Raw genomic sequence first — 25,281 nt, 5'->3', positions numbered from 1 at the left:
ATGTCACTTAAATAATTCTAAAGAGGGACCGGTGCTGTGGCATAGAAGGTTAAGCCTCTGTCTATAGTGTTGGCATCCCATGTGTGCCAGTTCAAGTCCCAGCTGCTCCACTTCCAATTCAGCTCCATGCTAATGTGCCTGGGAAAGCAGTAGAAAATGGCCCAAGTACTTGGGCCCTGAACCCACATGGGAGACTGGGAAGAAGCTCCTGGCTCCTGGCATTGGTCTGTCCTGCCTTCACTGTTGCACTCATTTGGGGAGTGAACCAGCAGATGGAAGATCTCTCTCTGCCTTTCAGATAAGTAAATTGATTAAAAAAAAAAAAAAAAAATGCAGGGGCCGGTTCTAGTCCCGGCTGCTCCTCTCCGATCCAGCTCTCTGCTATGGCCTGGGAAAGCAGTAGAAGATGGCCCAAGTCCTTGGGCCCCTGCACTCATGTGGGAGACCCGGAAGAAGCTCCTGGCTCCTGGCTTTGGATCAGCACAGCTCCGGCCGATGTGGCTATCTGGGGAGTGAACCAGATGATGGAATACCTCTCTATCTCTACCTCTCTCTGTAACTCTTTCAAATAAATGAAATAAATCTTTAAAATAAAATAAAAATTTAAAAAATTTAAAGAAAAATGCACCTGGACCAAGTGGGATATATCCCTGGTATGCAGGGATGGTTCAACATTCACAAATCAATTAATTGTAATTCACCTTGGAGGTGATGGGCAGCCTCGGCCTGACCTTGTAGAGTGGAGGCGACAAAACTGATTTAATGAGCCTGATCCAGCAAAGCCAGCTGGGAGGCCCTGGAGCGGCGGGGTCTTCAGGCCCACTCAGCACCTCTCTGTGGCCAGGCAGAGGCGGCGGCTGCAGAGATCACCAGGAAGCTGAGAAGCAGGAGAGGAAACGCTTGAAGAAGGGAAAGAAATGCCTGGCGGCGCTCGCCCTGGCGTCTTCGGGGAACAGCAGCAGCACCTCGGAGGAGTGTGAGGAGGCGCAGGAGAAACCCAAAAAGAAGAAAAAGCCAAAGCCCCAGGAGGCTCCTCAGGAGAACGGGATAGAGGAGCCGCCTGCCTCTTCCTCCAACCCCAAGAAAAAGAAAGCTCTTTCCAAGGAGGAGCTGTTAGTGATCTGGAGGACACAGGGGCGGCGTGAGCCCTCCCAAGAGGAAGAAACCCTCTGCCCAGGAGGAAATGGCGAATGCTGTGGAGGAGGCGGACACCAGGAAGGTCCCCAAGAAACAGAGGAAATTCTCCGCCAAGGAGGAAGGGAGCAGCAGCCCTGAGGAGGCCGCCCCCAGCAAGAGCAGGGCCAAGGAAAAAAAAGCTCCATAAAGCATCCCAGGAAGACTGACCAGCACGGACATTCCCTGCACCTGCGAGGGGTACCCTTTCCCACCCTGTGTCCTTGCCCCAATAATAACATCACAAAATGCTAAATAAAAAAAATTTTCACCACATAAACAAACTTTACAACAAAACCATATGATCATCTCAACAGATGCAGAGAAAACATATGATAAACCACAACATTCTTTCATGATGAAAACCTTATGAAGGGGCCTGCAGTGCTGGCATCCCAAGTGGGCGCTGTTTTGAGATCTGGCTGCTCCACTTCTGACCCAGCTCTCTACTATGGCCTGGGAAAGCAGTGGAAGATGGCCCAAGTCCTCGGGCTCCTGTACTCCTGTGGGAGACCTGGAGGAAGCTCTTGGCTCCTGGCTTTGGATTGGCGCAGCTCCGGCCGTTGCACCCATCTCAGGAGTGAACCAGTGGATGGAAGGCCTCTTTCTCTCTCTGCCTCTCCTTCTCTCTCTGTGTAACTCTTTCAAATAAATAAATAAATCTTAAAAAAAAAAAGAAAAGACCTTAAGCAAATTGGGTATAGAAGGAACATTCCTCAACACAATCAGGAGAATTTATGACAAGTCCACAGCCAGCATCTTATTGAATGGGGAAAAGTTGGAAGCATTCCTACTAAAATCTGGAACCAGACAAGGATGCCCACTCTCACCACTGCTATTCAATACAGTCCTAGAAGTTTTAGCTAGAGCCATTAGGCAAGAAAAAGAAACCAAAGGGATCCAAATTGGAAAGGACAAAGTCAAACTACCCTTATTTGCAGATGACATGATTCTTCTACATATAGAGGAACCAAAAGAATCCACTAAGAGACTACTGGAACACATAAGAGTTTGGTAAAGTAGCAGGATATAAAATTAACACACAAAAATCAATAGCATTTGTATATACACACAATGCCATGGCTGAGAAAGAACTTTTTTTTTAAAAGATTTATTTATTTATTTTAAAGATTTTTTTAAAAGATTTTTATTTATTTATTTTGACAGGTAGAGTTACAAACAGTGAGAGACAGAGAGAAAGGTCTTCCTTCCATTGGTTCACTCCCCAAATGGCTGCTACAGCTGGCACTGCAATCCGAAGCCAGGAGCCAGATGCCTCTTCCTGGTCTCCCACACGGGTGCAGGGGCCCAAGCACCTGGGCCATCCTCCACTGCCCTCCCGGGCAACAGCAGAGAGCTGGACTGGAAGAGGGGCAACCAGGACTAGAACCCGGTGCCTATATGTGATGCTGGTGCCAGCAGGCGGAGGATTAGCCAAGTGAGCCATGGCGCCAGCCCCTATTTTAAAGTTTTAATTTGAGAGAGAGGTCTTCCGTCCACTGTTTCACTCCCCAAATGCTGCAATGGCTGGAGCTGAGCTGATCTGAAGCCAGGAGTCACTGAAGCCAGGACTTGGGCCATCTTGTACTGCTTTCCCAGGATATAGCAGAGAGCTGGATTGGAAGAGAAGCAGCTGGGACTCGAACCAGCACCCATATGGGATGCCAGCACAGCAGGCAGCGGCTTTACCTGCTACACCACAGTGCCGGCCCTGAGAAAGAACTTCTAAGTTCAATCCCATTCACACTAGCTATCAAAAAACTTAAGTCTTGGAATACACTTAACCAAGGAAGTCGAAGATCTCTATGACGATGAAAATTAAAAAGCATTAAAGAAAGAAATAGAAGAAGATATCAAAAAAAAAAAAAAAAAAAAAAAAAAAAAGGAAAAATCTTTCATGTTCATGGATTGGAAGAATCAATATCACCAGAATGTCCATTCTTCCAAAAGCAATTTACAGATTCAATGCGATACCAATCAAAATACAAAAGACATTCTTTCCATCAGAAACTAAATTTTATTTGACAAAGTACCATGCTTATTTTTGTATATCTTTGTAATTCCAGGATATAGCATACCTAGATACATTAAAAAGCATTGAGAAAAGGGATTTGTTAAATGAGTGTTAACTTCCTACTGGATAAAGTGGTTTTCTTCATATAATTGTTTGAAAACTTAACAAAATTCCAGGGTAGAAGTGGACATTTAGCCTAGTACTTAAGATGCTTGCACTTCCAATCCAGCTATCCCTGCTAATGTGCCTGGGAAAGTAGCAGATGATGGCCAAAATCATTGGACCCCTGCAACCACGTGGGGACTCAGAAGCTCCAGGCTCCTGGCTTCAGGTTGGCCCAGCTCCAGCTGTTGAGAAATTTTCGGAGTGAACCAGTGGATGGAAGATTCTCTCTCTCTTAACTCTGTTTTTCAAAAAATTAAACAAATCTTAAAAAAAAAATGCTAAAACAAACAAACAAACACCCCACACTGGAGTACCTGATTCAATCCCCAGGTCTGCCTCCTGATTCCACCTTCCTGCTAATGCAGACCACAGGAGGCAGAGTGATGATGGCAGGAGACCTGGATTGCATTCCCTGCTCCCAGCTTTGGCCCTGGCCCAGCCTTGGCCATTGCAGACATTTGGTGAGTGCATCAACAGATGGGAGCTTTACTTCTCGATGTCTCTCTGTCTCTCAAATAAATAAGTAATAAATTAAAGGGTCACGTGATATCTGGCTTTCCAAAGTTTAAGGAAGAAATCTCCATGTGTACCACCTACATCCTGAAGGATTTAATTGGCTTACCTCATCCTTTAGTGCCTTTCTCTTCCATCAAGCAAGTATTGCTAGCCAAACAATGTAGAAGTAGCAGGAAGCAGTATTAAGAACCCAGGTAGGGGCAGGCACATGGCACAGCAGTAAAATCCTGCTTGAGATGCTCACATCCCATACTGGAGTGCCTGGGTGAAATCCCAGCTATTCTGCTTTGCATCTAGCTTCCTGCTGATGTACCCCCTGGGAGGCAGCAGATGATGGCTGAAGCAGGTCCCTGTCACCCATGTGGAAGACCCATGTTGAATTCTGGTCTCTTGGCTTTGGTGTGGCCTGACCCTGGCTATGGGTGAGCCTTTGGGGAATGAATCAATAGATGGAAGACTGTTTTCTGTCTCTCTGCCTTCCAAATAAAAAGACAAAAAAAGAGACTAGGTGAACTCACCCCTATGGTAGATGCCATGTAGTCTGCACACATTTCAGCAAAGTCCCGCTCAAGAACTCCATAGTACAGGCCATAGAAGAGGAGAGAAATGCCAAAGTCCATGGCATCTTCAGGTTTGATCCTGGAAGGGAAGCAGCATGGCTAGTGAGGCCTGCCCTAGACACGACTGCTTTGGATCACTACTCTGTGACACACAAGGCAGGGCCTAAAGCTGGAAGGCGCAGGGCTAGAGCAAGTGCTGACAAACTGAGCTAATCCAGGCTGCCGCCTGCTTTCAAATGACCCATGACCCATGCTGAGGAAGCCAGCACTGTGAGCTGCAAAGTCCAAGCCAGAGAATCCTCTCTGGCCCCCTGTCCCACACTGTTCCGAGTTCCTGCCTCCCCTAACTGGTGGCCAGGCCTTGCAGCTGCTCAGGGCTTACCCTCGTTGAGATCTACAAGTTAAGGACTCTACCATTGGAAGCTGCTGGACATCAAGGAGTGGAATTTCAGTCCAGAACCTGGCAATTCACTGAGTTACCTCACCTCAGCAAGCTGCCCAGGCTGACACAGCTTAACCCCCACAGCAAGGGAAGAACATGTCAGGACCTGAGTGGCACTGCAGTAGACAGGGAAATGACCTCAGTGGCCTCACACTCCCTGCCAGGCCCCTCATTCTGGGAATGTCTCAGCAACTGGCAAATGGGCACAGAGTATGTCCCTCACTGAGCTGTATCCACTCCAGGCAGTAAGTCCCTACAGAATATTCTAGATTCTGCGTATTGTCCCACAGTTTTCCCAACACAAGTTTAGAATAAAAGTTTAAAATTAGAGAGAAAATATTTACATACCAGTCATAAAAATTTTAGTTGCATCCATAGATATTTTGTATAATGTTATCAAAGTTAAACTTAAATTCAAGTCAATTTATTATGATGAATAAAGATTGTCTACAGTAGTAGGAGGTTTGTTCTAATAATTCTAAGGACCAATCAGTTGTAACCCTGGATCCACGTTTTTTATAGGAAATTACCTTTGTTAAAATATTTGCACAAATATTTAAGTTTACTTAAAACTATAATTTATATTTATCATAGAAAGTTGAATTTGATTATTAACTTTGTAATATCAAAGCCACTGGGGTGAGCATTGTGATGTAATAGGTTAAGCCACCACTGTAACGCAGGCATCCCTTATGGGCGCTGGTTCAAGTCCTGGCTGTATTGCTTCCAACTGAGCTCCCTGCTAATGCGCCTGGGAAAGCAGTGGAGGATGGACCAAGTACTTGGGCCCCTGCCACCCACTTGGGAGACCTGGAAGAAGTTCCTAGCTCTTGGCTTTGGACTGGCCCAAACCTGGTCATTGTGGCCATTTGGGGAGTGAACCACTGGATGGAAAATCTCTCTCTCTCCCTCTAACTCTGCCTTTCAAATAAATAAAATAAATCTTAAATTAAAAAAAAAAAACTAACCCACTACTATAACAACACTTATCTTACACCAATTAACCTGATCAGTAGCATAAAAATGATTCAGAGTCTCAATTTTTCCTTTTTGTATAGTTTAGGCAACCAAAAAGAATCTGTAATTATATAAGAAATATCTTTGGCCGGCGCCGCGGCTCACTAGGCTAATCCTCCGCCTAGCGGCGCCGGCACACCGGGTTCTAGTCCCGGTCGGGGCGCCGGATTCTGTCCCGGTTGCCCCTCTTCCAGGCCAGCCCTCTGCTGTGGCCAAGGAGTGCAGTGGAGGATGGCCCAGGTGCTTGGGCCCTGCACCCCATGGGAGACCAGGAAAAGCACCTGGCTCCTGGCTCCTGCCATCGGATCAGCGCGGTGCGCCGGCCGCAGCGCGCCGGCCGCGGCGGCCATTGGAGGGTGAACCAACGGCAAAGGAAGACCTTTCTCTCTGTCTCTCTCTCTCACTGTCCACTCTGCCTGTCAAAAAATTAAAAAAAAAAAAAAAAAAAAAAAATATCTTTAAGACATAATATTGAATCTTTACTTGTATTTTTTTTTTTAATCACACAGGTTAGGAAGATGCTTAGAAATATCTTTGTTCTGATGAAATGTGTTAGACACTCTAGTGATGAATTCCTTTAAATCTTTCCAGATCCTCTTTATTCATTCAGCCTGTAACCTGTGGAAGAAAGAGTTCCATTTGGCTGTTCCCTCATACAAGATTCATTTTTAATTTTTACTTGTCCTAAATAAACTTCATTTCAAAGACACTCCTGCCTACTATACACAGGGCTGGGGGAAGAAGTCAGTGGTTTTCCTATCCATGAACTTAAGTTTGAATCCTAAAACTCTTCAGCTTCCCTGCACTGTCCCAGACCTAGGCCCCCTCATGATCTGCAGCCTGCAACCGTTACTGCCCTCATTCAGGAATTCTCACTCCCACCCTCTTCTGGCCTACAGATTGACCACACCCTCCAAACACCCTCTCCAAGCTCAGGCTTCCTGGTCTCTGTTTCAACTAGGGTTGGGTGAGGACCTGTATGCTGGTATAGATCTTCGGGAAAGCTCATGACAAGAAGCAACAACCACCAGCCCACTCCTAGGAATGTGCCCTCAGAAAACAACCCAGCCAGATTATCTGTGATAGCACTAAGCTGAAAATAACCCACGTGCCTGACAAAGGAGTAAGACTTCATGTCCATAGGTCAATTCTCTAAAATTATTTCCTCAGAAACCTGACAAAGGTAGAACAGGCAAAATGCTTATATATTAAAAATGATCTGTAGTTGGCACTCTGCATCTGGACTGGGACATTCTTAAAACTGGCTATGTCCTTGGGGGATAGGGCTCCCAGGCCAGGATGGCTTCCACATCTGTCTGTGAGTGAGTGGTCTCACTCTCTCATATATCAATTCTGGGACTCCTACAGTCACTGTCCTGCTATGTTACCTGTCTTGCATCCTTCAAAGTGGCCCTGTTGCCAAATGTGGCCAACCATGATTGTGGAATTTAAGTGTCTGGCCCAAAGGTCAGTGAACCCTTTCTTATAAAGGGCCACGTAGTAAACACTTTAGGTTTTGTGGCCCATGTGGTGTCTGTCACAACTATTCAACTCTGCTATTTCAGTACAAAAACATTCAGGGACAGCACTGTGACACGGTAGGTTAAGCATCCACCTGTGACACCGGCATCCCATATGGGCTCTGGTTCGAGTCCTGGCTGCTCCACTTCTGATCTGGTTTCCTATTAATGGCCTGGGAAAGCAGAAGTGGTGCTTGGGCCCCTGCACCCACATGAGAGACCTGAAAGAAGCTATTGGCTCCTTGCTTCAGATAGCTCCAGCTCTGGCCACTGTGGCCATCTGGGGAATAAACCAGTGGACAGAAGACCTCTCTCTCTCTTTCCCTCAATCTCCAACTCTGCCTCTCAAACAAACAAATAAATCTTAAAAAAAAAAAAAAAAGTAGCCACAGACAATATGTAAATAAATGAGCATGGCTGTGTTCCAGTAAAATTTCATTTTGTAAAAACAAGCTGTGGGCTGATTTGGCCCAAAGCAGGTAGTTTGCCAATCCCTGGCCTACTTGAATATAAGACCACTCGGGAAGAGTAGGTATTATAATAAATAATATATTTGGAAAAGAAAAATGGGCTCTGTTGGAGTGATAGCAATATGGGTAATTGGTTATAATCATTATAATACTTACCTGCATTCTAATTTTCCACTAAAATATAAACTCTTCAAAAATATTAACCAATGATTTGGGACTGTGACTCTGCACAATCTTTAATTTCTGCCAGAACAAACCATGGACAATCCATTCTCTCCAATCTCCCCCAGAGCCTCCCATCCTGGGTACCATGTTCCCCTTATGAACATCCCAAACTTAACACAGTAAGCAATATCCATCTCCCCAGATACTCCTCTCCCAAACACCAGAAAAAACAAAAGTAAAGGGAACTTACTTGAATAATAAATTAAGACCAAAGAGGGTAAACATGACAGCCATGTAGCCAACGATGCCAGTAGCATAGCTGATTTTATAGATTAGCAGGAACCATTTATACACCAACCTGGAGAAAGAAGAGTATGTTAGTATGGCTGACAGAGGCACTGGCCACAGGGGCCTGGAGACCAACAGGATCCCTTCCTCTCATATCAACGGCAACATCAAGACTTAATGAGCAACTTCAGCTACTACTCAAAGCTGTTTACTTTTCCATATACTAGGGAACCAATATGTTATATTTTCTCAGACTAAAGGAAGAAAGAGATTCCAAGAGGTTTTGGCCTCAAAGAAAGAGAACAGTTGACCTCAGCCAGCTATAACATCTTGAATTCAGATTAGTTGGATGAAGAAGTAAAAACTAATAACCCCAGCAACATCAGAAGAGAACAAGGAGGGCAAGGCTAGTTGTTCTTGTCAGGAAAGGGAATTTAAGGAAAGATCAATCAGAGGTAGAGTTAGCTACAGCCTTTTGTACCTGGGTTGGTTATTCTGAATATGGTTTTACTCTTATCCACAGTAGTTAATAATGAAAGGAATGATGACTAAGGAATTTGCTTCTGAAATAATTTTTTTCTGGAGCAGAAGGGATGAAGAGGTAGGCCCTCAAAAGTACTTTTGAATTGGTATACGTGTAGAGGTGGCCATGGTGGATGGAATGGGACTGCTCATGCCTGTGAGGGAGGAGCATTATGCCCCAGATCCAATGAAGAGCAGTGGAGAATCTGGATGGTTGACCCCAGCTGGATTAAGAGAGGAGAGATGGTTCCTTGAATGAACCAGAACCTTTCAACTATGATAATGGTAAGTCCCCATTATCAGGAGCCACTATGCTATATGTGATGAGAACTAGTAGGGAATATGGCAATTTTCTTGAATACACAAGCCAACCCTACCTAGACCCAGGAGGAAGCTCAAGGTCCCTCCCTGTTACAGCCAGGCAAGCAATAATGACTTCTCAGGGTAGGAAAAGGCCCCACACACCTTGTAGCATTGCCTTCAAAGGGATCACACACGACTCAATTATCCAGGGTTTCCACTAGTCACAAGAAGAGACACACAGTGGAAAGGATATGGACTCTTAGGTCAGGCAACTCTTAGTCTGAATTAAGAGAGGGTTTATTTTCTAGGTAACCTCAGGTCAATCAAATCATTTATCCAAGACAAATTTACTTATTTGTAAAATGGGGAAACCATGCTACCTTTCTCAGTGTATTGTAGAGAGCCCATTTCTGATATATAATACAGACTCATTAAATACTGCAGTAAAAAAAAATAAGGATGGGCCGGCGCCGCAGCTCACTAGGCTAATCCTCCGCCTTGCGGCGCCGGCACACCAGGTTCTAGTCCTGGTCAGGACGCCGGATTCTGTCCCGGTTGCCCCTCTTCCAGGCCAGCTCTCTGCTGTGGCCAGGGAGTGCAGTGGAGGATGGCCCAGGTCCTTGGGCCCTGCACCCTATGGGAGACCAGGAGAAGTACCTGGCTCCTGCCATTGGATCAGCGCGGTGCGCCGGCCGCAGTGCGCCAGCCACGGCGGCCATTGGAGGGTGAACTAACGGCAAAGGAAGACCTTTCTCTCTGTCTCTCTCTTTCACTGTCCACTCTGCCTGTCAAAAAAATAAATAAATAAAAATAAAAAATAAAAAAAAAAAGGAAGACCTTTCTCTCTCTCTCACTGTCCACTCTGCCTGTCCAAAAAAAAAAAAAAAGGATGTTTAATACTGTAAAGCACTATCAAATGTTTATTCTTAGAAAAATCCTGCCATATTACTGACACACTTTCAGTCATTTTAGTTAGGTGCTGATACTGTTACTTGCTGACTCTTCACGCTGTCTTGCACTAGGCTCACAGAAATCAGGTCACAGAGCTAACAAGTGGCAGGGCACGGAGTTCCAGTCCACATCCACCTGCCTGCAGAGCCAGTTATCTTCTATAATGGCCCTGGAAGTCAACTACCAAAGCAAAAGCACAGCTTCCGGATCACCAACTGTACAAATCAGAGGCCAGAGGAAGGAGTGCAATGAAGTAGACATAGAGATGTGAGAGGAACAGCAATTTACAATTTGAAAGACTCTAGACCAGCTGGATACAAAGTTCAGGCCGATCAGTTCTTGTCAGGCGCTCCTGCACCTTCGCACACCTTTCTTGTAGCACTTACCAAATGCACCACAACAGGTGCTTTCTTGTTCATCTCCATTAAACCGAGCACTCCTTGAGGGCAGGGACCATGTCTTATCTGGCTCTGTATCCCCAGCACTCAGCACAGGGCCTGGCACATAGCAGGTATGTATTAAATGAATAAGAAAATCTCTCTTTTTTCATTGGGTCAAGAATGTATAGAAAATAACCTCACAAGCTGCTTGGGAGGATCAAATAAGAAATTTATTTGGCTATACAGGCAGTGGCTATTTTGTAACCCAAGAAAGAAGCACTGTTTGTTCGTAAATTGTAAATTTGTTGAGATTCATTCACTCAACAAAAACTGATAAAGTAGGTTCCTAAGTATCAGGCCCTGTGGCAAGTCCTAGATATCCAGTGACAGACAAAATAGGTGTGGTTCCTGATCTCAAGGTCAAAGTTTAGTGGGGGAGATAGATACTCAAAGTAATATTTAGTTATAAGTTGCAATAAATTCTGTGAAGGAAAACTATAGGGTATTATGAGAAATATAATGGAAAATATAATTCAGAGATCAGAGAAGTGTTCACAGAAGAAAATAACATTTAAATTTTTTAAGATTTATTTATTTATTTGAAAGGTAGAGTTAGAAAGAAAGAAACAGAAGAGACAGAGAGAGAGAGAGGCAGAGAGAGGTCTTCCATCTGCTGGTTCATTCCCTAAATGGCTGCAACAGTCAGGACTGTGCCATGCCAAAGCCAGTAGCCAGGAGCTTCTTCCAGGTCTTCCATGTGGGTGCAGGGGCCCAAGCACTTGGCCATCTTCTGCTACTTTCCCAGGTGCATTAGCACAGAAGTGGAGCAGCCATCTCGAACCGGCAGCCATATAGGATACCAGCACTGCAGGCCGCAGCATAACCTGCTGCACCACAGTGCCTACCCCAAAAATACCATTTAAAATAAGACCACAGTGATCACCAAGAATTTGCTTACTGATTGTGTTTGCTTTTCATATAAGTAGACTTTGATATAAACCATAAAATGAGCTGTAGGGAAATACATGGTGGTTGTTAGTCAGTGCATAGAGGGGTTGGTCTCCCAATCAGCTTGTTTTAGTGGGGCCCTACACAAAAACATTGTGGAAGGCAAAAACTGCAAGCTTTTTTCCATCTAAACCCACCTTCCTCCAATGCTTTCCAGAAGCATAGCTTTAGGAAACCTGGGCCCTTCCCACTACCTCAACTCTCACCTTGGCGTTGTCTGTACTAGAGGTTTTCGTGTGGCTCGGAAGGTGACAAAGGCTGTGACAGCAGAGAAGAAGCTCCAGATCACTAGGAACCTCCACCAGTGCAGCTTCACTGTGAAATAGAGGGGGACAACCCACATCTGAAAGAGGGTCACCATCTGAAACACAAATACAAGCACTTCAGCTCAAACCAGCTCCAGCCGCAGCCCAATCCATGGATCCAAAATGCTTCCTGTTTTCTATTTTAACCTGGTCCTCCCCTACATTTCCAATCTTGGACAAAAACAACTCCACTAGTGATCAAAGACAGAAACCCAGGACCATGCTCAACTCCTCACTTCCAAGCCCTATTTGACTGTCTCTTGGATATATTCTTTCCTTTCCATTCTAGCCCTTGCTATCTCTTGCCTGCAAACTACAACTATCTCTTTGCAAGCCTCCCTGTAGCCAGTGACTCCTCACCCAATCCTTCCAGGAGGACCAATTGCTGTCTCTAAGGTGTGGTCTGGAAAATGCCTTAAAATTCTCTAATAGTCTCCTGCACACAGGCTAGGATCCAAAGTACTCAGCTAGACTATTGAATTTCCCATAAAGAGGCCCAAACCACCAATTCTAGAATTGTCTCCTCCCACTCCCCATGCCTTTAAGTCATTTTGTCCCCCACAGGCTAGAACTTCATTCCTGCCTCCCTTTTGGCCTGATAATACCACATCTAAGACAAGAGAAGCCTCCCGTCTCCTTTCCAGGCAGAATCTGTCATGAATTTCTAGGGCTTCAAAAGGACTTTCTTGATATCACTGCAGTGCTTATCTAGAATATGAGGCCTGATTCACTCTCTACCTGAATATAAGCTCCTTGGGGGCAGCGTCTGGGCTGTGTTCATTTGTTTCCTTTGTGGAAGCAAAGTGTTTGGCACATAAAAGTCCTCAGTAAATTTGGATAAGTAAATAAGAGGAAAGTAAAACTCCCTATTAGAGAGGCACATTCCTGAGTTTTAAAAAAAAAAAACATTCAGAGGCAGGGAGAGAAAAAGGGTATGTGCATGCACACACACACCCATCTACCAGTTCACTCTCCAAATGCCTACAACAGCCAGAGCTGGGCAAGATCAAAGTTGGGAAATCAATCCAGTTCTCCCACTTGGCCAGCAAGTGGCCTCTTGCTTGGGTTATCACTGCTGACTCCCAGGGACTGCAATAGCAGGAAGCTAGAGTCAGCAATCAAATCTGACTTGCAGCTGGGAATCAAACCCAGCAGATGTCTTAACCACTAGGCTAAATGCCTACTCCCACAATTCTGGTTTCTTTTTTTTTTCTTTTTTTTTTTTTTTTTTTGGCAGGCAGAGTGAACAGTGAGAGAGAGAGAGAGACAGAGAGAAAGGTCTTCCTTTTGCTGTTGGTTCACCCTCCAATGGCCACCGTGGCCAGTGCAGGGCAGCCGGCGCATCGCGCTGATCCGAAGCCAGGAGCCAGGTGCTTTTCCTGGTCTCCCATGTGGGTGCAGGGCCCAAGGACCTGGGCCATCCTCCACTGCACTCCTGGGCCATAGCAGAGAGCTGGCCTGGAAGAGGGGCAACCGGGACAGAATCTGGCGCCCTGACTGGGACTAAAACCCGGTGTGCCGGCGCCGCAAGGCGGAGGATTAGCCTATTGAGCCACGGCGCCGGCCCACAATTCTGTTTTAAAGAGTGTCTATTTTACTTCCCCTTCGTCAGAGTTTTAACTCCAGACTTTTCAGCTCAAGAGTTTCAAATGCTGGGGCCGGCACTGTGGTGCAGTGGGTAAAGCCACCACCTGCGGTGCTGGCATCCCATATGGGCGCCAGTTTGAGACCCAGCTGCTCTATTTCTGATTCAGCTCTCTGCTATGGTCTGGGAAAGCAGTAGAGGATGGCCTAAGTCCTTGGGCCCCTGCACCAAGGTGGAAGCCCTAGAAGAAACTCCTGGCTCCTGGCTTTGGATTGGCGCAGCTCTAGCTGTTGCAGCCAACTGGGGAGTGCACCAGTGGATGGAAGACCTTTTTTTTTTTTTTTTTTGACAGGCAGAGTGGATAGTGTGAGAGAGAGACAGAGAGAAAGGTCTTCCTTTTGCTGTTGGTTCACCCTCCAATGGCCGCCACGGCTGGCACGCTGCGGCCTGCGCACCGCGCTGATCCGAAGGCAGGAGCCAGGTGCTTCTCCTGGTCTCCCATGGGGTGCAGGGCCCAAGCACTTGGGCCATCCTCCTCTGCCTTCCCGGGCCACAGCAGAGAGCTGGCCTGGAAGAGGGGCAACCAGGAAAGCATCCGGCGCCCCAACCAGGACTAGAACCTGGTGTGCCGGCGCCGCAAGGCGGAGGATTAGCCTATTGAGCCACGGCGCCTCTTTCTCTCTCTGCCTCTCCTTCTCTCTGTGTAATTCTGACTTTCAAATAATAAATAAATCTCTTTTAAAAAGTTTCTAATGCATACCACAATTCTAAGAAGTCTGCAATAACCACCAATCTTCTGCTTCTTGTGCCTAATTCCTTCCCTCAATCACACTACTTTAACTAGATGTCACTTCTCTAAGGTGAGTTGTAGGTATAAAATGAGAAGATAATTAGCACTTAGTGGGGGTTTTCTTCCTGAGGTCATCAAATGAAAGAACATTAAGAGACCATAAAAGAAATGTTTCAGAAGATAGATGCTTACCTGATTTGGCCATTACTCAATGAATGCATGTGTCAAAACAGCATATGATACTCCACAAATACCTCTAACTTTTATGTGTCAATTAAATATAAACTTAAAAACTAATTTAAAAAGGAGAGCACAATGGGTGTTTGGCATACTAGTTAAGAAAATGACAGGGTTCATGTCCCATTTCTGCTCTCAGATCCAGCTTCCTGCTAATGCATGCAGGTGATGGTGAAAATAATTAGGTCCCTGCCACCCACATGTTAGGCTTGTGTTGAGTTTCTGGCTCCCAGTTTCAGCCTGGCACTGCCCAGGCTCCTGGTGGGTATTTGGTAAGTGAGCTAGTGGATGTGAGATCTTTGTCCCCATGCCTTTTATATAAATAAAATGAATAAATTTCTTAAAAAAAATTTCCCTCACCATAAAGAGGAAAGAATAGTTTGTATCCTGATGTTCCAAAGCAGAGAAAACTTTAAAAAATATTTACTCCTGGGGATTTTTAGACCATTGCTGCCCAACTGAAATATAATGCAAATTACATATGTAATTTAAGATTCATTATGACACAGCATGTTAAGCCATCATCTGTGATGCCCGCATACCATATATCAGAGTGCCAGTTCAAGTCCCAGCTGCTCCCTCAATCCAGCTCCATGCTAAAGTGCCTGGGAAAACTGCAAGTGATGGCCCAAATGTTTGGCCTCTGTCAATCATGTGGTAGACAAAGATGAAACTCCTGGCTCTTGGCTGTAGCCTGGTCCAGCCTCTGGGCATTGTAGCTATATAAGGATTAAATTAGGAGATGGAAGATTTCTCTTCCCACACCCTCTCGCATCACTCTGCCTGCGAAATCAATAAATCTTTAAAAAAAATTTCTAGTCATTACATTTCTAAGTTTTCAAGGGGGCCGGCACTGTGGTGTAGCAGGTAAAGCCAACGCCTGAGTGCCATATGGGCACTGGTTCAAGTCCCAGCTGCTCCACTTCCGATCCAGGTCTCTGCTATGGCCTGGGGAAGCAGTAGAAGATGGTCCAAGTCCTTGGGCCCCTGCACCCACGTGGGAGACCCGGAAGAAGCTTCTGGCTCCTGGCTTTTGACTGGCGCAGCTCCAGCCATTGCAGCTACTTGGGGAGTCAATCAGTGGATGGAAGACCTCTCTCTCTCTGCTCTGCCTCTCTGTAACTCTGCCTTTCAAATAAATAAATAAATAAATCTTTAAAAAAAGTTTTTAAAAAGATATAAATTTGAATATTTTATTTAACCAAATATATCCAAAATAGTATTTCAGCAGATACAACATTAGAATTATTAGTGAGATGTTTTACCATTGTTTGTACTAATAAGGCTCTGAAAGCTGATGTGTATTTTACCTTTATAGCATGTTCTAAAGTATTTGCCTGGTGCCACAGACATTGGTGGCTACCAGCCTGGAAACTGTAGCTGAGAGCTTCTCTGTAGTGTGTACTTGTCAAGAAACTAGCACTGGAATGTCATTTCAGTCTTTCAGTGTCATTTTACAGACAAAAAAGAGAGAGACAGAAACAGACATCAGCATTGTGGTGCAGTGTGTTAAGCCACTGCGTGTGACACCAGCATCCCATATGGGTGCTGGTTTGAGTCCTGGTTGCTCCACTTCTGATCCCGCTCCCTGCTAATGTGCCTGAAAAAATAGAAGATGGCCCAAGTGCCTGGGCCCCTACACCCATGTGGGAGACCTGGATGGAGTTTCACGTTCCTGCCTTTGGTCTGGCCAGGCCCAGCTGTTGTGGTCATTTGGAGAATGAACCAGCAAATGGAAGATCTCTTTTTCTCTTTCTCCTCTGTCACTCTGACTTTCAAATAAAAAAAAATATTAAAAAAAAAAGGAAGGAAGGGCCAGCGCCAAGGCTCAATAGGCTAATCCTCCGCCTATGGCGCCTGCACCCGGATTCTAGTCCCGGTCGGGGCGCCGGAATCTGTCCCGGTTGCACCTCTTCCAGTCCAGCTCTCTGCTGTGGCCCGGGAGTGCAGTAGAGGATGGCCTAGGTCCTTGGGCCCTGCACCTGCATGGGAGACCAGGAGAAGCACCTGGCTCCTGATCAGCGCGGTGCGCCGGCCATAGTGGCCATTGGGGGGTGAACCAACGGCAAAAAAGGAAGACCTTTCTGTCTCTCTCTCTCTCACTGTCCACTCTGTCTGTTAAAAAAAAAAAAAAAAGAAGGAAGGAAAGAGCTGCAACAAGAGAACAGAAGGAGGGGCTGACACTGTGGCGTAGTGGGTAAAGCCGCAGCCTGAAGTGCTGGCATCCATCCCATATGGGCGCTGGTTTGAGTCCCAGCCGCTCCACTTCTGATCCAGCTCTCTGCTATGGCCTGGGAAAGCAGTAGAAGATGGCCCATGTCCTTGGGCCTGCATGGGAGACCAGAGGAAGCTCCTGGCTTTGGATTGGCACAGTTCTGGCCACTCACAGCCACCTAAGGAATGAAAGCTTCTCTCCTCCTCTGCCTCTCTGAGACTCTGCCTTTCAAATAATAAATAAATTGTATGGGTTAGGTGAATTAATGCATAGAAAGCACTTACAACAATATAAGCATTCAATCTAAGAAATATAATAAATAAAAAAAAGCATTCAAGGGGGCAGTGCTGTGGCATAGCAGGTTAAGCTGCGGCCTGCACCACTGGTACCCCACATGGGCACCAGTTTGAGTTCTGGCTACTCCACTTCCAATCCAGCTTCCTGCTAATGTGTCTGGAAAAGCAGTGGCAGATGACCCAAATTCCTGGACCCCTAAATCCATGTGGGAGACTCAGAGACATTCCTGTCTCCTGGCTTCAGTCTGGCCCAGACCTGGCCATTAAGGCCATTGGGGAGTGAACCAGCAGATGGAAGATCTATTTCTCCTTCTTTAATTCTTTCAAATAAATATTTTTTTAAAAAGCATTCAACATATTGGCTTATATTTACTTTTTAAAGTTTTTTAAAAAAGATTTTATTTATTTGAAAGAGTTACAGGGTGGGGGTGGGGTCCTCCATCCACTGGTTCACTCCCCAAGTGGCCTCAAAGGTCAGAGCTGAGCTGATCTGAAGCCAGGAACATTTCCTTGGGGCCTCCCATAGGGGTGCAGGGGCCCAAAAACTTGGGCCATCCTTCTCTACCCTCCCAGGCCACAGCAGAGAGTTGGATCGGAAGTGGAGCAGCTGGGACCCGAACCAGTGCCCATATGGGTTGCTGGTGCGGCAGGTCAGTGCTTTAACCCACTGCACCACAGCACAGGTCCCATATAAACTTTTAAAATTAATTAACTTACTTTAGAGGTAGAGACAGATACAAAGAGCTCCCATCCACTGGTTTTGTTCTCAAATGCCTGCAATGTCCAGACCTGGGCTGAGGCCAAAGCTGGAGCCAGAACACAATTCAGGTTTCCCATATGGGAAGCAGAAGCACAATTATCAGAGCCATGATCAATGCTTCCCAGGATCTGCCTGAGCATACAGCTAGAGTCAGAGCCAGAACCAGGAATTAAACCCAGGTAGTGATATGGGAAGCTGGCATCTTAACCACTAGATGCCCATTCCTAGTTCTCATATTTAAATGGAAGTAACCAATGAGGGGTCTTTAAAAAGTGCATGAGAAATCTGTATTATGAAAACCTGAACAGATTTCAAATTTTTTGCACCAAAATATTTTTTAAAATATCTTACTTATTTGAGAGGCAGAGTTACAGAGAGAGAGAGAGAGAGAGAGAGGTCTTCCATCTGCTGGTTCACTACCCAAATGGCCACAAAGGCCCGAGCTGGGCAGATCTGAAGCCAGGAGCCAGGAGTTGGGCCATCTTCTACTACTTTCCCAGGCTGTAAGCAGAGAGCTGGAATGGAAGAGAAGCAGCCAGGACACAAATCAGCACCTATCAAAATTACTTATTTCTTAATTCCATTTTCCATGAATTTTTGGAAGTCAGCTCATATTTAAAAAAAAAAAGAAAGAAAAACCGCAGTGATTAACCTATACTAAATGCTCAGTAAATGAGAGCTCTTATTATGACTTCACATGATCAAGAAATGCATAAAGTGACACATATGAGAGAACAGACTAGAATGAGATAATCAAAATAAACGACATACTGAAAGCAGGGGCAGGCAGCTAAGATGCAATATTGGATACCAACAGCCCACACTGGAGTGCATGGGTTTGAGTCCTGGCTCCCCTGCTAACTCCAACTTCCTACTAATGTGCGCCCTAGAAGGCTGCAGTTGGTATCTCAAGTACTTGGATCCCTGCCATCCACATGACAGATTGGTCCAGCCTATCCCAGCCTAGGTTGTTGCAGGCAGTTGTGGAGTGAGCCAGTAGATGGGAGATCTTTGTCTGTCTCTCTTTCTGCCTTTCAAATAAATAAAAGTGATAGGGTTATCACATTTCTTTTTAATGCTTAATTCATCCTTTCCAGGACGAAGAAATTATTTAAAGTACTAACCAAGGGTTTGAGGCACTGTTAGGATATAGGAACTCTCCATTAGGGAATCTTGAAAACGAGATTCCACTCAGAGCAGAAAAGCAGCTGTGGGTAAGAGTCCAGTGCAGGCAGAGGCACAGGGCAGAGATGCCAAGTGAACATGAAGCCTAGTCTACTAGCTGAACAAGTTACTTATATCTTTGATTTAGTTTTTTTACTCTGTTTTATTCTTAAAAGTTTCAATTGTATTTATTGTCATTTTGCTTAGTAATAAATTTAAACTTCGTTAAGGAAGGCATTCTTAATGGCTACATAGGTAAAGGTAGGGATTCTAGTGCCATCTGGTGGTAATACTTAGGTCTGACCTAAGTATTAGTCTAAAAAGAACTGGTATAGAGAAGTTGACAGGCTCCAAACAAAAAGATAAGGAAATGGAAAGTCTGGATGCCTAGTATGGTTGGTTTAAGCTATGTGTATGTGTTTAAATGTTGCAATTTACCTCATAAAATGTACAAGTATTACACGTTAAGAGGAAACATTGTTAAAAAAAAATACAGACAGATTTGGCTCCCTTGTTCAAGCACTTGTGCCTACTACTGTGGAAAAAACAAAATAATGGAAGCCTTGGCCCTGACACCTCTTCCAGGACGTGAGTGATGAAACACAACACATGACTAGGTAGCCATGAAAACCATTCAGTTCTGACATGGGAGTTCAGAGGACAGATGTGAGAGCAGAAGTTATCAAGACGGACTTCCTGGAAGTTAGTACTCTGGAGAGTCCTGAAGGAGGCTTAGATTTGACCAGGTGGGTAGGGAAAACAAAAGCCATTCATCCTTCTTTCTCTGAATCTGCAAATACAAAGTTCAAATTGTAGACTGGGGGCCGGCACTGTGGTGTGGCGGGTGAGGCCGCCGCCTGCAGTGCCAGCATCCCATATGGGTGTTGGTTCCAGTCCCAGCTGCTCCACTTCCGATCCAGCTCTCTGCTACGGCCTGGGAAAGCAGTAGAAGATGACCCAGGTCCTTGGGTCCCTGCACTCACGTGGGAAGACCCAAGTGAAGCTCCTGGCTTCGGATCTGCGCAACTCCAACCATTGAGGCCAGTTGGGGAGTGAACCAGCAGATAGAAGACCTCTCTGCCGGCCTCTCCTCTGTGTAATGCTGACTTTCAAATAAATAATTAAAAAAGAAATCTTAAAAAAAAGAAAGAAAGAAAGAAAGAAATTGTAGACTGGCCTGAAACCACTGATTCCACAGCAAACATTTACTGTGTGTGGGATAATCCCAGCTTCTCTAATTGAAAACACAAAGTAGCAATATCTCACGTAAGTTCTCCACAAAGCTAAACATGATGAAGTTAGGTGCTAACAGTGAGTCCACACTGAAACAAAATCGTTTCTTTAGCTGAGAGCTCATCATCACCGGAAGTTGTGTTGGTGGACTCGAAATTAACCCTGACAATGATTTCTAATCTGTGTGAAGATACAGAAGACAACCTCAGATCCCTTCAGTTCAGAGGAATGAAAATTCATGAAAGCAGAAAGAGCTCCCAGATTACAACCCCCTCAGGTACCAGAGGCCTTGCCAGTCTGTCTTGGCATTTGTGATTTGGGGATTCTCATTTTACCACCTCTGCATTTACTCACAATAAAAGTAAGAAAATCACAGTTAAGAGAACAATGAACTTTTCTTTAAAAAAAAACAAACAAAAAAAAAAACGCTGATGACTGGATCAAGGCCAACTAGAGGGAGGTATCTGAGATCTGTCCCATGGCTCTGCTCAATGTTTTCATGGATGAAGGAACTGCTTACCAAATTGTGGCCAGCACAAAGTGTAAGGAAGTGAACATGGAAACTAGAAGAAACAAGATGCAAAACAAATAAAGTTTGTTTCTAGGGTTCTAGCTCTGACATTCTATGAGCTAATGAACTGAAATGAAGAACCAAAACCACATGACAAAACCTAACCAACTACCCAAAGACAGAATGGGAAAGGAGTGACTCAATAGCAGCTCACATGAAACAGATCTAGGCGTTTCAGTTGACCACCAATTGCTAGGGAATGTACGCTAACAGAGCTGCTGCTATACAGCCATGGCCACCTTCAGCTGCTTAACTGACAACATCACCAAAATGGAGGAGGCAGCAGCTCCCCTCTTCCCTGCTCTGCCAAAGCATCTCTGTGGTCCTGGGGTCAGGCTTTGGGCGCATACTGTACAAGTAAGCATGGCCCTAAAAGATGTGCCAGGATCACAAAGGGTGTGGAAATCAATCACATAAGGACCAACTGAAGGCACTGGAGTAGTAGGCTGGGTAAAGACTATAGGAAGGAGTAGTTGTTGCCTTCAGTTATCAGAAGAGTTCTCAGGAAGTCCAGTACGCAGACTTATTCAGTGTGATTTCTATGACCCAGTAAGAACCTGTACCTTGCTGGAATACCCTACATGGCATAAATTTGCTTGGCAATTCCCTCCTTCCACACCCCACGCAAATAGTCATCCTAAGCACCTGAGGCAGGTCATTCCATTGCTAACACATGTCCCCTATGCTGGCCTGAAAAACCTACCTGTGTGCCTTCTGTGCTGGGTCCAACTCTTGTCTCTGAGAGAAGCACAGAATAACTTACTCTGTTCCTTAAGGATTGCTGTTCTACGAGAATTATGTCTTTTTCCCCGAGTCACCTCTCTGGGCAAGTGTCAGTCAGGCCATCATGCTAAGGACTGGGGAATTAAATGAAATGCAGGGGCCAGCATCCCATATGGGCACCAGTTCAAGTGACAGCTGCTTCACTTCAAATCCAGCTCTCTGCTTTGGCCTGGGAAAGCAGAAGATGGCCCAAGTCCTTGGGGCTCCTGCTCCTTGCCACCCATGTGGGAGACCTGGAAGAATCTCCTGGTTCCTGGCTTTGGATGGGCGCAGCTCCAGCCGTTTCGGCCATCTGGGGAGTGTAACTCTGCCTTTCAAATAAATAAATTAATTAATTTAAAAAATACTACAATTCAGTATGATAAGCGCTATAATGGAAAAAGCCCTGGTAGCTAAGAAAATTATAGAGGAAAAGCACTTCACTCAAGAAGGGGAACCAAGGAAGATATCTTAAAGGCAGCCCCCTCTGATTTTTTTTAATATTTATTTATTTCATTTTAAATAAATAGAAAAAACAATTTTATTTGAAATAAAAATAAAGAGATAGAGAGAAGGAGGTCTTCTATCTGCTGGTTCACTACTCAAATGGCTGTAATGACCAGAGCTGGGCCAATCTGAAGCCAGGAGCCTGAAGTTTCTTCTGGGTGTCCCACCCGGGCACAAGGACCCAACCACTTATACCATCTTCTACTGCTTTCCCAGGCCATAGCAGAGAGCTGGATTGGAAATGGAGCAGCCAGGACTCGAACCAGTGCCCATATGAAATGCCGGCACTGTAGGTAGTGGCTTTACCCGCTTCACCACAGCGCCGGACCTGATACCTGTCTTGATGGTCAAGAAAGTCAGAAAAAGGTATCATGACAAGTGTTTCAGGATGAGGGCACATGGTAAAGTGTTTGATAAAATACACGGTAAAGACTTGATAAAGAACAACTAGTGTCAGAGGGAAGGGTGAGAAATGAGCCTGAAGAGGCAGGCAAGGCTGAGAGGCAGCAGATGCAGGAGCATATAACACAGCTATAAGTTTTTTTCATTATATTCTGAGGATAAATTTTTCTTCATCATAGAGAGAATTATAACCCCTTACCAATCTTGCCATTCTCTAGCCACATTCTAATACTCCTCTTAATTCCTGGTCTGAGAAAAATCTTATAGAACTTCAAAGATTTCCAGGTAGGAGGTTTGCCAGCCAGCCATTCCAGGAGGGAAGAGCAGTTCAGGGAGTAGGGGTTGAAGATCCTATATTTGGTAGCAGACAAAGATGATGAAAGCTTCTCCTTGGAGATCTTTAAAAATAGGACAGACACTTTTCCAGGCATAAACTTATCCCTTCCCCTAATATCCCTCAGGGAGCTAAGGAGTAAGATCAGGCTCTCCAGAGATGATGAAAACTGAGCTACAGAGAAGCCAAAAAGCCAAGTTTTGCCTGGGCTAGGTTTCCGTCAAGAATTTCTCTCTCCCAAGCTGCCTCCCTACCATCATTTACTGAGTTTGAGGGGAACCTGGAAAGGCTGGGGAGGCAAGATGATGTCGAGAGCAAAAGAGAGGTCAGGGAAGCACTGCACATCTGAGGAAAGGGCTTGGGCAAACGTTGTTGATCAGTCAATAATCACATTTGGTTTTAGGTCCAGGTCTCTAATTTAATGGCATGTGTTCCCAGCAAATCACAACAAGATTCTACACCTTGGTTTACAAATCTGGAAAATGAAGATAAATCTCTACCCTGACTATCCTTATGGAGCTATTGTGAGATTTCAGTGGGACAGCAAATGAACCATCAACAAATTTAAACTGTAGGAAATTTAAGGTATTACTATTGCTGTGAGAACTGCAAAGAACAGTATCTGAAGTTTAGATACAGAAATCAGTAGGATCAGTAGGACCTCTTGCTCTAAATAAACGTTAATTTAGACTAAGTTTCTCTGCATCTAACATGAACTTCCAACTTGCAGTCCTGAGTTTGTTGCAATCCTGAGTTTGAGCCCTTTCAAGCGGCTGGCATGCCTGTTCATACTCAGTCTCACACGTGGCAACATCCCTGTTGCTCTAGGTCCTACCTAGAGTCCAAGACAGTGCTTCTCACAGGGGCAATTTTGCTGCCCAGGAGACATATGGTAACATCTGGAGACATAATTGGTTGTCACAACTTGAGGAAGGGTGGTACTAGCACCTTAGTGGGTACAGGCCAGGGACGCTGTTGTACATCCTCTAGGATATGGGCAACTCACTCCCCCACCACAGAAAAACCAGAATTATCTGGTCCAAAACGTCAAAAGTCTCCCTGTTGAGAAACCCTGGTCTAGGAGAACGGAGCTAGTGTTTTTCCACTCGTTGGTCAAAGGTGCCCACTCAGAGGCTGAGCTCTCAACCTACACTAATGAAGAACAAAAACTCATTCAGATCGAGAGAAACACGAGCCTTATCAATTAATCCATCATTTCTTTGCATTCTGTGGAAGCATTTTTTGGGAAGCTCTAGAAACTAACCATGTTTCTGCACTCAGTAACAATCTATGCCTCTAATTGACACAATCTTCTCTGGGGACTTTTTATTCTCTTTTGTTCTTATTCCTCACCCCAAAAACATTCGAATGTATTTTATGCATATTCTTACCTTTCCATGCAAACTGTTTCTGTATGTGTGTTTTTAATTTGGCATTGGGTTACATATCTTTGAGTCTCCTACTTTTCCTACTCAGTTCTGTGCCATGGGATCCACCCAGGTTACTATAGGTACACTATGGGCTATTTTCTTTATTTTTATTTTTTTTTAAGATTATTTATTTATTTATTTGAGAGGTAGAGTTACAGACCGTGAGAGGGAGAGACAGACAGAAAGATCTTCCTTCCTCTGGTTCACTCCCCAATGGTCAAAACAGCCGGAGCTGTGCCAATCCAAAGCCAGGAGCCAGGTGCTTCTTCCTGGTCTCCCATGTGGGTACAGGAGCCCAAGGACTTGGGCCATCTTCTACTGCTTTCCCAGGCCACAGAAGAAAGCTGGTTTGGAAGAGGAGCAGCTGGGACTAGAACTGGTGCCCATATGGGATGCAGGCGGAGGATTAACCTACTGTGCCATGGCACCAGCCCCATTATGGGCTATTTTCAACAGCATTCACCCACCACGTTTTACTTATTTATTCTCTTAGAAACTGATATCCAGATTACCTCTAACTCTTCCATTAATTGCCACAAGTGTTACTTTCCCAGGCGCATTAGCAGGGAGCTGGATCAGAAGTGAAGTAGGATGTCGGTGCTACAGGCAGCAGCTTAACCCACTAAGCCATAGTGTCAGCCCCTCTATTAAACTTTTTTTAAAATGTATTATGTTTACTTTCTGAAAGACTAGGACACTGAAATCTTCCATCTGTTGGTTCACTCCCCAAATGCCTGCAAACAGCCAGGACCAGGCCAGGCCAAAGCTGGGGACTCAATCCTAGTCTCACCTGCTGCCTCCCACATGCACATTAGCAGGAAGCTGGAATGTGGAATAGAACAGGGACTTGATATGGGATATAGTCATCTCATGTAGCAGCTTAACCACTGTGCCAAATGCCTGCCCCCATTTTCCTACTAGAGTTACTATTTTTTGCTGATTTGTAGGAGTTCCTTTGTATAGTCTAAATACTAACCTGTCAGTTTTAATCCTTACTGATCTCTCCCCTGGTCAATTATCATCTAATTCTATGACACCCTTCACAGAACAACAAAACCTTTAACTTTAATGTAATCAAATTCACATCTTTCCTGCTTGCCTACATATTTCTTTTATTAACTTCACATATTTATCTTTCATATTTAGACCTTTAATCTACCTTAAGTCTCCTTTGTAGTTCAGTATTATGTAGGAAT

At 45.0% G+C, this 25,281-nt stretch overlaps 1 protein-coding gene and 1 non-coding gene across 9 annotated transcripts in view; one reads left to right on the top strand and one right to left on the bottom strand.

The window, feature by feature from the left end:
• The window catches only part of RNF121 (ring finger protein 121), an 88,012-nt gene that overhangs the window by 14,898 nt on the left and 47,833 nt on the right, over positions 1-25,281 (bottom strand). For 4 of the 8 annotated variants that reach the window (XM_002708529.6, XM_008264615.5, XM_089330202.1 and 1 more), the window contains 3 exons: positions 11,701-11,855; positions 8,293-8,400; positions 4,387-4,507 (listed from right to left, as the gene is read on the bottom strand). In XM_002708529.6, the coding sequence (XP_002708575.1) occupies positions 4,387-4,507; positions 8,293-8,400; positions 11,701-11,855 (384 nt within the window). The remainder of the gene's footprint in view (positions 1-4,386; positions 4,508-8,292; positions 8,401-11,700; positions 11,856-25,281) is intronic. The other 4 variants (XM_089330204.1, XM_089330205.1, XM_089330201.1 and 1 more) reach the window with 2 other exon arrangements.
• LOC127485156 (small nucleolar RNA SNORD57) lies at positions 704-775 on the top strand. The gene has a single exon (XR_007912329.1). It is a non-coding gene; the product is annotated as a small nucleolar RNA SNORD57 (small nucleolar RNA).

The sequence above is a fragment of the Oryctolagus cuniculus genome, chromosome 1, assembly GCF_051225735.1.
Source record: "Oryctolagus cuniculus isolate XC-2025 breed Fujian yellow rabbit chromosome 1, ASM5122573v1, whole genome shotgun sequence".
Taxonomy (NCBI): Eukaryota; Metazoa; Chordata; class Mammalia; order Lagomorpha; family Leporidae; genus Oryctolagus; species Oryctolagus cuniculus.
This window is presented reverse-complemented; position numbering and strand designations above follow the sequence as displayed.